The sequence below is a fragment of the Pseudopodoces humilis genome, chromosome 8 (genome assembly GCF_049639895.1).
Source record: "Pseudopodoces humilis isolate 2021_Gansu_Grassland_sample_001 chromosome 8, ASM4963989v1, whole genome shotgun sequence".
In the NCBI taxonomy this organism is placed as follows: domain Eukaryota; kingdom Metazoa; phylum Chordata; class Aves; order Passeriformes; family Paridae; genus Pseudopodoces; species Pseudopodoces humilis.
In genome coordinates this window covers 33,875,803-33,889,898 of record NC_142207.1, presented here as the reverse complement: position 1 = coordinate 33,889,898, position 14,096 = coordinate 33,875,803, and the positions used below count along the sequence as shown (strand labels likewise).

The window sequence follows — 14,096 nt, the reverse complement described above, 5'->3', positions numbered from 1 at the left end:
TTCTTAAATAATGCTTGGTATCAGAAGAAGCTGACACAGGTATCCAGTTTTAAAGCAGAGTTTGGCACTGACAGCAGGGTGACAAGTGCTGCCTCATCACTAAAACTGAAAACCTGTAGTTAAGAAATAGCTTTGCATTCTTTCTCTGTGCCTCCAGCTCCTATTAGCAATATAAAATAGGCACATGTTAATGTTTAAATTCCTAAATGGCACCGTGTGTGCCAGAATGTTGCCAAACTGATAAAAAATACAGGTTTTTATGGGACCCCTGTTAATTAAAGAGAAGTACTGTTTCCACAAGCTTAACTGTAATGCATCCCAAACAAGCCATCACTGGTTTGAGGTTAACAGTGGATCTAATGAGGTGCCAAGTCAACTTAAAGTTAAGGGAGAAGAAGGCTTTTTTCTGTTGTAGTGAGAAAAAAAATCCATGTGTGCATACAAATGATCATCTGTGACCATTTTTAATAGGAATGTAAAGAGTACAGAAGGCTTATAGGAGCCAAATTTCAAGTACTACTGTCAAAATGCATTTTACCTCCAAATACTGTAGTTTGTACTCCCTCAGTGCTTTTTTTTCCCCCAAATAATCCCTCAAAAATTGTTTTCTGTGCCTCAGCACTGATCCAGACACCTCTGATACATCAGCAACTGTCACAGATTTATAAAAGTAATTAATGTCTGTTTGCATTAGTATTCTACCTATTATTTACAAGTGGCAATCAGATATTCCTGTTGCTGCTTGTGATGGAAGAAATGAGACAGGGAAAGGGGGTTCCTGACTGGCTTGCTGATAATCTTTGCAATATTCTGCCAATACTTTTTAGATATCAGTGCAATAACTGGGATGTGCAGGTACATTTGAGGTCACACTGGGGCTGGCAGTCCAGTGCTGGTTTGAAATGCCTGCTCCTCCTACACTGAAGCTGTAACTCCAAAAAGAAGGAGATTTTGCAGAGCAAAAATCACACTATTTTCCATGCTAACTATGGTGATTCTTGTTGTGATAATACAGCATCTCTTGGACCTGTTGAAAGTGTGGTGAGATTGTCCCTGCCCAGAAAAGTATTCAGTCAAGACAGACACAACAGAGGAAGGGGAAAGGAATTATTATTACTGTAGCAGTTTATAGGTGGAACTCTGAATTGCAACACAGATCCTATAACCTCTGAGCAAATTACTTACTTTTTTAATTGATTTTGAATTATCTTCAGATTTTAAATTATTTTAGGATTTTTATGTAGAGAAGCAAATACTAGATGAGGGTTTTTTTCAGACAAAAAGATGTTTTTTTTCTACTTATCCATTGAGAACGTGTTTAAAATGTTGTTTTCATTAGCTTTTGCCCAGGCCATGTGTTTCAAAGATGCTGAATGTCACTTGATATGTAAAGCAAATTGTGTATTAGCAACAGGAGAGAGACAATATGTATTCTTCCTAAGATCTTGAGATTGTGGTAATTAATAAAAGAGGATGAAAGCATGACATAAATTATTATTATTATTATAATAAATTATTATTTCACCCTCTTTGTAGCATCTTCAAATTAGGTCACTTATAAAACAAGCATTCCCTCCTGCACTACTGCAAGTTTGAATGGTGTTTGTCTACAACTTTCTGCTTGGCTTCTGTCATTCAGAGAGATCTTTCCTTTTCAAGAGCATCCACACAGGCAGAAATAAAAACTGTTAAATACAGTTGTATTCATAGATTTGACTGAGGTGTTTGTATTGGCAGCAGACAGCCACTCATTGAAACATGTTTGGTTTGGGAGTGGGTTGGCTTGCCCTGATACATGCCTGAGCATGGCCATACCTAAAAGATCTGACGTTGTATTTGTTCTGGGGGTTATTGCAGATGCCAGCATTTTATCAACATGAAAAAAAGAGTCATTATTATTATTATTATAATGTTACATATGTCTGGATGTATTACCCTGACAGTAGGGTAATCTTGTGGAAATCTGGATGGGAATTCAGCTGAATTTATTGCCAATAAATGCTTTAAAGCTGACCAGGTATTATCAACCCCAACCACACCCACACCTGAATGAGGTGTGGGCAGCCCTTCCCCTGCTGTCCCCACCCTGCCCTTCACCCTTTGAGGGCCATGGGTTCTTAAAGAGTCTTTTTAAAGAGGTTTTAATCTTATCTTCACAAGAGGAGTAGGTCAGCAGGATGGTAAAAGAAACCAGGGAAGAAAAGGTGGAAGGCAGAGCTGTAGAAGGTCAGGAGGAAATCCCAGGCAGAGCAATGTGACACAGGGAGCACGAGGCAGCACGAGGCAGGAATTCATGGCTCACTGATGCCAGCTTGGTCAGGAAAATAAAATTCTAACAGTGAACCAGTCCAATGAAACTTCCCATCTTCAAATACCATCCCTTTGCAGCACCCAGGTCCTGAGTGTGAGGTTCTTGTGCAGCTGAATACAGATGAGGGAAAGATGGAGACGAGTCTGATTTGAATTCTCCGTTGTGAGAAATGAAATACCAGGCAAAGTGTATCTTTGATTAAAACAATTCTTAATGTTGATTATACACTTGATGAAATTAGGTTTTAATCTGATGCTATCCCTTTAAATTGATCCTGAACAAGGAAGGGGCTTTGAGTGTGTGATTATAAAGTCAAGCTTTTCAGTGATACCAGAAAATATCAAAGCAATGCCTGAAGACTCCTCAGAAAGGAGTGAGAACTTGACAGACTTTTTTTTTCATTCTAGAGACCTTGCCATCACTCATCCTAAATCAAAAATCAAAGCAATAACTCTCTCCTTTGGAAAGGTATGTGTAGCCAAGGCTGAAAATACATATAAGCTGTCAGTGGTAATGTCTGTTTACCCTCCAGAGCACCACTGAAATGATGGCTTTGTTAGACTGCACAGTTACAACTTCAAATATTTTTGCTAGTTGCACCAAAATGGTGAGAAACAAATCACTTTGGACAGACTGCTCTGAAATAATGATGTGTGTCACAGGCTGTAAGTAAAACATTTGTCACAATGCCACGATATTTTTACCATTAAATCACCTACTGCTGATCTCCAAAGGGGGAATCCCTCTGTTACTTGTCCTGACAACTTTCAGTGAGAAAAATTCTGGTTGCTGAGGTCCTGGGCTTTTATGCATAAGAGTGAACTGAAAATGGGCTAGATTTGGCTTTTTCATCACTGTGATCATTTCTTCAGGGCAGGATTCACAGAAATGCTGGTGGGAGCTGTCCCTGATCAGATCTTTGATGAAAAACCTACATTTGGTTTGTTGTGCACTACAGGCCTATTGCTTTAGAACTGAAGTTCCTCCTCTGTTCACTCAGGCTCTGATGAACTGGGAAACTTGATTGGCACAAAGCAGGAAGAAGAAACAAACAATACAAAATTTATCTCCTACACTTTCAAGCATTTCAGCATTAATTCTCATCACCTGAGCCCAGCTGGAGTCAGCACGTGGTCCCATGCCCTCAGTGTTTGCAGGACAGGGATCACAGTACTGCTTTTTATCCTAATTTATTTTATGTTGCTCCAAAATACAGAGTGAGCCAGAATTGCTTCTGTAAGAGCACAAAGGTGTCTATTCCTGCATGAATAGGACCTGCTGCTCTGAGGTGGGCAGGAAGGTTTGACCCAGTGGTCTGCAAGTATGACCTTCAAGAGGGAGAGCTTTTGCCTCCCTGATTTGTGCTAGTTTTGAGTGTTTGGAGGAAAGTGGGGCATCTCTCCAAAGCATTTGAATCACATGGGGCAATGGCTGGCTTTTGAATTCAGTGTCAACAATGCAAGCAGTGCCTGTGAGGAATCAGTCAGACTGGTACCCTCTGTGCTGTGCAAGTGCTGTGACAGGCAGGGCAGTCTCAGAGGGTTTGCATGCTCTGAGAGATGCAGCACATTTAAAGATACAGAAAAGGCTCTCAGCAGTGAGAGAGCAGCCAGAGAGCAGCTCGGATGGTGGGCAGTAAGAGCACAGTGTTGTGCCATGCCTGGCTCCTCACCAGGCTGCAGGACACTGGCCTGGGGCCATCTTCTCCTGGTGGCACTGGCTTGATTGAAGTCAAGTGAGTGGCACTTGTCTGATGCTGTTTCCATCACATTTGTGCATGAGACTGCAGGGTGTGGTCCCTGAAGTGGAATTTTATTTCTGTTTTATTTTTTATTCTTAGTTTTTAATCCTAGAGTAGTGGCACGCCTGACAGATGGACTTCCAGAACATTCTGAACGACTGAGTCTCACCACTTAATGGTGCAGCACACTTGTACTCCAGTCTGAGTGACTCCACTGACTACCCAGTGAACCTATGCTTAAGGTTCTCATTGAAAACTGAACCCAAAAAAGCCCAAATCTCTTACATCCAAAAGATACGAAGTCCAAAACCACCCCTTCAAAACCTGCAGCCTTCTTAATCCGAAGAGTTTGTCCTGGCTCTGGGGAAATGCAAACAAGACTCATGGTGTGACCTTCCCTCTTTGGTTGCACAGACAGGCTGCTTAACAAGGCTTCCCAAAGCAAAACAGGCATGGAGGGAGTTTCAAGGAGATGATGGTTAGTGCAAAACTCTGGCTAACAGCTCTTTAAACCCCCTCAATGACAGGGATTTTGGACCTCTAGTTATTTCCTGCCGTGCCAGCCAAATTCAGCATTTCCCTGTAGAAAAAGCAAAAGGCCAGGTGAGTGTGAATGCAGGATCTGGACCTGGATGTGCACTGCTGCACCTCCATGCAACAACCTCTGATGAACCTGTAGTTCTGCAAGCATTCACCTTACTTTGTGCTTGGAGCATGGATGTATAGAAAGATTACTTATTTTTGTTTTTAAGTATCTCTGTTCATTTGCTCTGGTGATTGCTCACTAGGACCTGCAAACTCAACCTTCTTTGGGCTGCTGTCTTCTTATTTAGTGCCCATGGCAGGCAGATAAGTGTGAACATTAAAATAGCATTTATGTCATTGTTTAATGTTGCTGTTGGATACAGGCTTGTGTGTATAAATCACAGGAGCTGAGCTTAATGGAGCAGGAACGTAACCTAGTTGAGAAGGGGCAGAAGAGAGGAATGATGGACATGATTTTTTTCAGGAGACAAAAGTAGTGATCTGGGGCACTGTTTCCACTTGTGCTCCAGACTTCCCATGTGACTTTGGATAAAAGGTTGTACCCTTTTGGTACCTCAGTTTCTTCTCCATTAAATTAGAATTTCAAACTCATTCCTGTAATTGTGTAATTGTGTAATTGAGTGAGAGACAAGAGCTGCAGACACACAGCTACCAAAAGGTCCAGCAAATTGCAGAGTTTGGTTTTGAAAGATGCTAGTGCCACCAGCCAAGTTTGTGAGTTTAGGTGCCTCAGCTGCTTAAAATGTTTCAGGAATTATATTAGGAACCAGGCTGCTGAGTGTCAAAGTGCCACAAAGATTACAGCTCTAGGGTTTTTCATGTCCTAGCAGGTTTGAAACTGGAGACTTGTATTCCTTGTTTGCTGAACCAATTCTTAAAACGCTGCTAAGTCATAATGCTCCTGTTGTTGTTTGTCTGTTTTGTCTAAGTAGGCTCTAGCAGAACAATTTCAATCTCTTTTACTTTGTGTTTGTGCTATGCTGGATACACATAGCCCCGATTTTACTTCCTATGTAGATGGAAGTTCATTAAAAATAATAATAGTTTTACTAATGAGGATAACTATGTGAAGCCAGGATTCATGCTAAATTAGTATCTACTTGTGGCTTAGATCTGTAATGAAGATTTCCTTGCTCTTTGTGTGTGCCTTAATTCATTATGGAGATGTCCATAACATTTTATAAAAAATATTTTTGTTTTTTGTTAGTTTTGTTTTTTGTTAGTTTTGTTTTTATTAATATGTTTTTACCTTTTTTTCCTGAAACTCTTGCCCAGAACTATTGGAAAAGCATGTGCTTTCCTGTAACAACAGAATGAGACAAATAGCACTACTTGCTTTGATTATTGCACAGAAGTGGTTTTCCTTTGGACACAGATAGACTTGGCAATGGAAAGTGGCTGGAGACTAATGGACAAGAGCTTCAAAGCTTTCTGTGTGGGCCCTTGGAAGACAAAAAAAGAATATCTCATCTCTCTTCTAATCAGTCCAGATTATAAAGAAAAGTACTCCAGCTCCAAGCTCGTGGGGAAACTCTTACCTTTACTCAGAGTGGGCAGCGAGTGCTATCCCTGTATGCATCTGCAGGAGAAAAAATGAATAGAATGAGAAGGAAAAAATGAGGCAGAGTAATTTTGTGCTCTGGAAACTGGATAATTCACCTGTCTACAGGTATTTATTCTGGTGTCCTTTAGGGACATTTTCGAGTCACAGCAGAAAAAAGGCTAAAATTGTTTCAAGGAGTCCCCGTACTTAAGAGTTAAGTGAGTGGGAACTGTATCAATTTGAATGTGAGCAAAAGTAGTTAAATTCAGATCCCTTTTCTAATTTGTTGCATCAGAATCTTTCTCAGATCTGCTCCTCCATTATCCCATCAAATAGCCCCTATTTATTCATTTATTTATTTCTTCACATACATTGAGGAAGAAAAGGGAAGGAGTCACTCCCCACAGTGAGGACCAGCTGCTCTTTTCTTATTGGGAGGGAAAAAACCCTACAATTAGTGTCTTGTTCATCTTTTTGTTTTACCAAAAAAAAAGAGAGGGGGGAAAGAAAGTAAAAGAACTATTATGCAAATATCTGCAATTTGGTTTCAAATATTCTTTGTACTATGATGAGCAATTTCTTTTAATACAAACTCAGCCTGTTGCCAGAACTTATTTTTTTAAATTTTTTTTTTCTCTTTTGCCTTAATATAGGGAAGGGAAAAAAATCCCCCAAATTTATGTTCCTCTGGTAGCAAATTTGTCTCATCCTTTTTTTTTTTTTTTTCTTTCTTTCTTTGGCACTATTACAGCTGTTATTCTGTAAGTTGTCAGATGTCATATTAGGGGGTTTTTTTGAGAAAAAAAAAAAAAAAGAAGACAGCCAAAATAGCCTTACAAAGCCACAATTTCAACTCACTTTTCATTGTTCCATTGCCATGATGAAGTGGTCTTGAAATGGAGGACTCAGTGAATGAGAGAGAAGAGCTTTCTCCTTGCTACATTTGAAAGCCAGTTACTTGTGATGGCAGCATTACCTCTAAGAACAATCATGTAGGGATTTTATAAAGTCAGGGTGTGAACTTTAGGGTCACATAGCATAGCCAAGATTAAACCTTCTGGTCCTTGGTCCTGGACCAGCTTGGTAGCTGAAACCCAGCGTGGTTGTTGTAAACTTCTTATAGTCTGGAAAAGGGAAATAAAGCCTTTTCTGAGTGAAAAGCTAAAGTGTGGAAAAAAAACCAAAATGAACTCATCCAAGATCTGATGGAAGAGGTCATGGAAGAATCTCACTGAGCTAAGAGGCTCAGATTTACAAAGCAAACTTGGGGTAAATGACTTCATTATCTGCAGCCTCTCATATTGGGAAGATTAACCCCCAATATGCAAATGAGCCAAACTTATAAAAGTGTGAAAACACATGGCCCATCATCCATTTTTTTTTGGGTGTAGCCCCTGGGGGAGCTTCATCTGCCCTAAATGTACCTGAAGGCTTTTCAATAAGTATACCCACTTTTTATTCCCTTAATTTTGTTTGGCCTCTGTTTTTAGGTAGTCCCAAAAAGGCAGCAAAAGAAGACCAAGGAGACTTGAAGTGTGTCACACCTATGTCTTTCTGCCTGCAACAGGACAGGGAATTCAGGGCAGTGCAAGATTTTAGATTTGTGCAGACTCTTTGTTTTTTTGGGACTCAGAACATCACGTGGGCATTCCATCAGACTGGAGACTCCCTAGGAACGCCTAGCAATGGATAGACAGGAATTCATGGTGCTCAGGGGACCCTGATCCCCTTTAGTCACTCCTGGGCATCTTTGAGCACGCTGGGGTAACGTTTGGGTCACTTTTATCGTTCCAGGAAGCTCTCATCATGGCCAGCATGGACCACCCACACCTGGTGAGACTCCTGGGGGTCTGCTTGAGCCCCACCATCCAGCTGGTCACTCAGCTGATGCCTCACGGCTGCCTCCTGGATTATGTCCATGAACACAAGGATAATATTGGCTCCCAGCTCCTGCTGAACTGGTGTGTCCAAATAGCTAAGGTATGTGGTTCATGTTGGGGTTTTTTTTAATCATTTCTTATCGTTTTCATAACTAACTTTTAAACGTGACTTTTCTTTTTTTGTTTATGTTGGGCTTTTTTCAGGCCTGGTTTTGTTTCCACGAATGTTGGGTGGTTCTTGAAATGCACACTATTTTGGCTGCTTACAGTGTTATAGATGACTTGTCAATATGTGAACCAGAGTGTTTTTCTTGAGTGCCTTTCCAAATCAGTGTTAATGAGGGGTGGAGTTCATTACCTTATGAAGGAAGGAGCCCTCATGTGAAATCTGGGGCTGGACACAGGATGGGTTTTCAGGCTCTTCTGTTGTTCACTGTTAATATATATGTTAATATATATATATATATTGGTTTTCAGCCCTTCTGGATCTGCATTGCCAGATTATGTCATCAATTGTCTGCCCCCACACTGCCAGGAAGATAAACATGTCACTTCATAAAAATGTCCTCCATGTCACTCCCCAGGTGCTGACCCTGCTATGTTTGGGTCACAAAATACCCTTGACACAACATTTTACAGCTGGCTTTAGGTGTGTTTAGGTATTCTGTGTTGTACTAAGAAGAAGTTCTCAGTACTAAGAAAATAGTTTGCAAAGAATAGCAAGATCCTGCAGTGTAGAAGGCCATAAGTTACCCACTTTAAAGGTGCTTTTGAACTAGGGTTATTCACAATGATGTTACAACAAGTGTCAATCTGGAGCCTGCTTTTTGCATTGAGTTACTTGGAAGTTGTTTAAATTTTTGGATTATTTTGGTGAAAAAGCTTGTGATAAACATGTGCCACTACTATCTCACATTAAATCTGCAGCCTTAAGCGAATTTCCTACAACACCTATTGCAAAATCTTAATTCAAGCTGTAATGTTAATCTTTTACTACTGAAGGAAAAAAAACTGGGGATTCAGCAACTGTTTTGCTGGTTTATTTAGGGCTGATACCAGACCAGGGAAGGTGGGAGAGAAAATCCATATTCCTGTTTGAGTCCTTTCTCTCACCACAGCCTCCTCCCCATCTGCTCCTCACTCTTTTGATTTGATAGTGGCTGTTATGATTTGATGCCAAACATTTACAGAGTGGCATCAGTGCAGAGGTAATCCTCCATAATTTTCACTTTGTGTGTGCCTATGGCACCTTGGACCAGTGACAGCCATGTGAGATCTGAGGTGGTAACCAAGCAGTGAGATCATACATCTAATATCAACTGAGCCAGTGTCAGGAACAGAAAGGGAGTCCCTTTATAATAAAAGGTGACCCAAATTTGAGAGAGTTTAGCGAAGCTTAACTAGTTTGAATTGAATAAATTTAATTTAAATTGAATTAAATTAAAATTTAAGTAAATTGATGTTCTTCCAAATCACAATAATCACGTCAAGTAGGGTTAGAGGGTGTACACAAAAAATTGTTTCAGCTATGGTAAGAGGAAAAAAAGACTGATCCCCAGAGGAACGAGTGCAGAAGGCAGCAAGAGGCACAAATTCCCATTCTCTGCAGGGAAGGGGTGTGTGTGTGTCCCACATTCCTGTATCCTCTGTGCCCGTGTTTCAGGTGCTGCCATATGGCTTGAGAGTGTCTCTCCACGTGTTGCTTTGCCAGGCTGTGGGGAATGATTGGTTGTGTCTTTCTGAGAGGTACCACAAGCATGATTAGCAGAGCAGTAAGAGGCAAAAATTACCAGTGACTTCTCAGTCCTGTTCTCTGCTCCCTGAAGCAGCTCCTGGTATCTTTTGCTAAATGCATTGTTCTACCTTCACCTTCCCTGATTTTATGGAGAGGATTTTCCCCAACAAGGAGAGGACTGAAGCCACTGGAAATGCCTCAGATCTGAAGTTCAGGCTGATTTTTACGAATTGTTTAAAATCAAGTTGCTGCTGCAACACAGTCCCTCCCTAACTGCACTTTTCTCCATCTGCCAGTCTGCAGACACTTATTTATGGAAGTCACTGCTTCAGAGTTCACTTGTTCTGCCAGGCTGTTCATTTCCATATGTCTCTACTTCTGTACAACTAGATACAAAACTGGTTAGCCACTATGCCTGGTTGCCAACCCACATATGGCTCTGGAGATAGCTTCTGAAGGCTGATGACAGGGCAGTTATAAAGTATTATCTACTGCCAATTAGAAAAAGCTTGGGTGCTTTTTCTCTTTGCTTACACAGATTGTGTTGAATTTATTCTGGTGCTACATCATTGTAGGGTAATTGTGTTCTCTTTCCAGAAGCTTTAGCTTCTTATTTTATGGATGAAAGCTATAAAAATAGAGTAGCCCCCAAGCATTCTGCATAAAACATGGTTGTTAGACAGCAGCTGTGTCTAAGGGGGCTTTTCCCTTCTGCTTTGCAGATGATCAAGGCTTCTCCTGGTGTCTCACTTCGATGGGGACTGTCTAGCTTGGAAATGAATATTAAACCTTTTAGCTCTGAAATCAGCACAGCAGTTTTATGTGGAGTTTGCTGTCCAGTAAAGCAGTGAACTGTGCTCATAATATATACAGATATTTTGCAGTGGGAGCAAGAGTGCCCACCTTGGTGACCTCAGGGTATGGATGGAGGGAGTAACACTTCATGAACACCCATAGTGTTGGCTGCTTGAGAAGTGGATTGAAACTCAAATTGTGTATGGATGGCACGGGGCTGGAAGTGAATTCTCAGCAAGTGAATCACATCCTTCTCAGCCAGGGTGTGACAGCTACACATAAGTCAGGAAGACTCCACAAGCAAACAGAAAAGAGTTCTGTGTGCATTGACATTTCTATGTGTTTGATCCAGTTTCTCTCAGCAAGGGCAGCCCCAGCACACCCACACACATGACTTGGAGGTGTGAGGGTGGGGACATTCTTAGGGAAATGCCTTCAAGAGGGGAATACAGCTGGAGGGTTTCAGTCAGGAAAGGTTGCTTACCCTCTGCCACTGGGTGAGGTTATCTAAAGGACCTGTGTTTGAGGCTGTATCCTCTCTCTGTTGCACTAGTGGAAAATGAGCTGGAATTCTGTTGGAATTATGATAGTGGGCCTTTGTGCTGTGCAAAACTCTCTGTCTCTCTCAGGGGCTTACAGAAATGCAGTTTTGCTTCTGCAACATTGCATACAACACATGCTAACTTAAACATAGACCTGGGCACTCCCATCTCCTCTTTTACTGTTTTGTTTTTCTGTTACAGTTTCTTTCTGCTGCTGTTGATTTGCATTACATCTGCACTCATTTTGCTGAGCAGTGTTCAAGGGCAGAGGAACTTTTCCTGCCCCAAAGAAGTCAAGGCAGAGGAAAAGTCAGGAGGCAAACTTCCTAACATGGGGCAGCTTGCCTATGATCACCTTGCCTGTGGAGGGCAGCTCAGCTCTCCTGGGTCTCAGCTGGGGCCCCACACTGCTCTGCCCTGTATCCCCCAGGGGCTGCCAGACCTGTTTTTTTGTGTTCTGAACTGTAATAGTTCTTTTATAGCCCCTCAGAATACTAACGAGGTAAAGCAGAAGTAGGTGGTTACAATGGAATGATGTGGAAGGAAAATCAAGTACTTCAGGGGATTATTTTTTATACCTTTTCAATATAAAAGAATTCTCAGATTACCTTAACTAAATCCCTGCACAGCTTTGGTTATCCAGGTATGCAGGAAAACAATGTTTGAAAACACTCTAGGAAGGAAAAAGAGAGAGGAACTTGGGGATCAAATTTTAACAAAGCAGACGCACGTCTCCAAGTCTGCTGAGCGCTCTTGCAGCACACTTGGAGCCATTGCTGTCTCTGAGGATTCCCTTCCAGAGGTACAGTGCTGCAGCTGGAAGCCTCCAGGAGCCACCAAACCAAAGGAAAAGCCTCCTTGCTGCTCCTTTCTGCTGCCCCATTACCTCTCCTGTTGAGCTGGTGTGAGTCCCAGGACTCTGTGCCCTCCTGCAGCCCTCTTGGCCAAGGAGGGCTTGTCTCTTCCGTGCCAGGCTTTTTTGGGAAGGTGTATTTTTTACTGCAACTCTCAGCTGGGTATAAACACACAGGCTACGTGAAGTTCAAAGGATCTGTGTTGATTTTTGAAGCTGATCCAGAAGCATCCTAAATCCAGTGGGTTTGGGCCTGCACTCCTCATGCCTGCAGAGAGGGAGGCTCTGAGCAGGGAGGGCTGGGGGCAAGGGAGGTTGCTCTGTGAGTTGAGGAGTCTTTCTTCTCCATCAGGACTTGATGGATTAGGAACAACTTGTGAGAGACAGCTTTTGTTACTCTGCTACAGATGTGAGGAGAGAGAAGCTCTGAGAAATGAGAGGATAACAGGGGGTAAGTGGACAGGTTGGGAAAAGGTGGAGGACAGTGGCTGTGGTTCAAGGTCTTTAATGAAAGAAGCCTACCCTATAGCTCAGTGGCTGTTCCATCCTGGAGTGAGCAAAGGAGCTTAATGACAGTCATCCATCAGCTGTCCACATTTTAAGCTTCAAGATGTCTCTGTTCCCAGAGCTCCTTGCCATGACAAGGCTAATTGTGTAATTATGCTGCCCTTCCAGCCCCTCCTGATGTGCTGACCCTGACCAGGACCAGGGCCAAGGGCTGTTATAATTATCACTGCAAGCAGGTCCATTAGCATAAATGTAGTTTGCTAATGGGGCTGCTCCATGAGGAAGTGCAGTGTACAGAAGAGTAGGATCTAAACCAAGGCCTATGAAATTAAAACCATATTGAAGCAAGGCTTTAATTTTGTAGAGAAGCAAAATCAAAATACATGGGCAAAAGTGTCTTCTTCCTCTCTTGAATCCTTCTACAATTTCCTTTTCCTATTCCTATTTGTCATGACTATTTTTCTCACTCAGCTGGAAAGCTTGGATATTCACAGATGGAAAGGAAGGATCCTTTTCTGGTGTCTTTGGAGAGCTCTCACTCCCAGGAAATATTATGCCATCAGTCTCAGTGAGGCATTACCCAACCTTGCCCATACCCAAGGACTTTTGGTACCCTTCTGGGTGGCTCCCAAAGCTCCTACAAACTTGAGAAGCCCTTGCAGCAAACTTTGAGTGGATCTTGCAGAGTTCTTCATCCCAGCTTTTAATTTCTAAGTAGTAGAAGGGTTCAGATTTCTTTCTTGCTTCGATGAACTGGTGTGTCTTCTGAGATGATGAGGAAGTTTATTTTGATCCTCTCAGATATTATTATTTTTTTTTCCATGCCAGGCATGTTTTTCTGCATAACTATGTACCCATTTATAGAGAATTCCACACAGTTTCCTTCCCCATTGCTCGTCAGTCATTTCTTCTGGAGTATTGAGCCAGTTTAGCAACTTTTCTACCAAACCCAGTACTCCACCAAGGTTTCCTGGGGAAAGTATTAAAAGGAAGGCTGTTGTGGAACCGATTTTCTGAGTCTGAGAGAGTTTTTGAGCCTGTCAGTGTCCGATCTGTTCCCAAGGGAAAGTCTCTTGAGAACATTTTCTCCCAAGGACTATTTTTGTAAATAACTTACAGTTCTCAAAACAGCTGTGCTGAGTGTGTTTCTCTTGTTCCACCAATGGGACTAGAGAGGTGTTGTTCCTTTTACCAATCATGTTAAACCTGTATTGAAACAGGTATAAATATATTTTATATATATGTATATAAAAGGAGCTGAAAAGTTCTGAAACAAACCCTTCTGATGATCTTCTTGCTGCCTGTTGAATTGAATCCACACTCCTTATTTCATGTCCAATGGTGACAGGCTTTGGGAGATACACAAACCACACTGGGTTCATGCACAGCAGCCAACCTTCTTGAGTCTCTCCTCCTGCTATAGATCAGAAAGCACATGTGGTCAATTCCCATTGGCCAAACCAGTTGCCACCTGGCCACCCAGCCAATAGCAGCCCTGATCCGTGGCGCTCGCGCCCGCTCTCCAAGGGGCCTCACTGGTTGAGTTACATAAGCAAGGTAATTATGTAATCAACCACATGTCAGTTATAAAGTTGGGGTTATTTATGGCTGTGAGGCCTCCAGGCCAGCTGTAAAATTAATCA

The 14,096-nt window shown here is 42.0% G+C and overlaps 1 protein-coding gene and 1 long non-coding RNA gene across 2 annotated transcripts in view; one reads left to right on the top strand and one right to left on the bottom strand.

The window, feature by feature from the left end:
• ERBB4 (erb-b2 receptor tyrosine kinase 4) overlaps positions 1-14,096 on the top strand; it is a 337,006-nt gene that overhangs the window by 244,022 nt on the left and 78,888 nt on the right. Inside the window, exon 20 of the mRNA XM_014257738.2 lies at positions 7,936-8,121. Coding sequence (XP_014113213.1) covers positions 7,936-8,121 — 186 coding nt within the window. The remainder of the gene's footprint in view (positions 1-7,935; positions 8,122-14,096) is intronic.
• Positions 10,760-13,849, bottom strand: LOC148183887 (uncharacterized). Its single transcript, XR_015773123.1, has 3 exons — positions 13,732-13,849; positions 13,571-13,659; positions 10,760-13,423 (listed from the first exon to the last, which is right to left on the bottom strand). It is a non-coding gene; the product is annotated as an uncharacterized LOC148183887 (long non-coding RNA).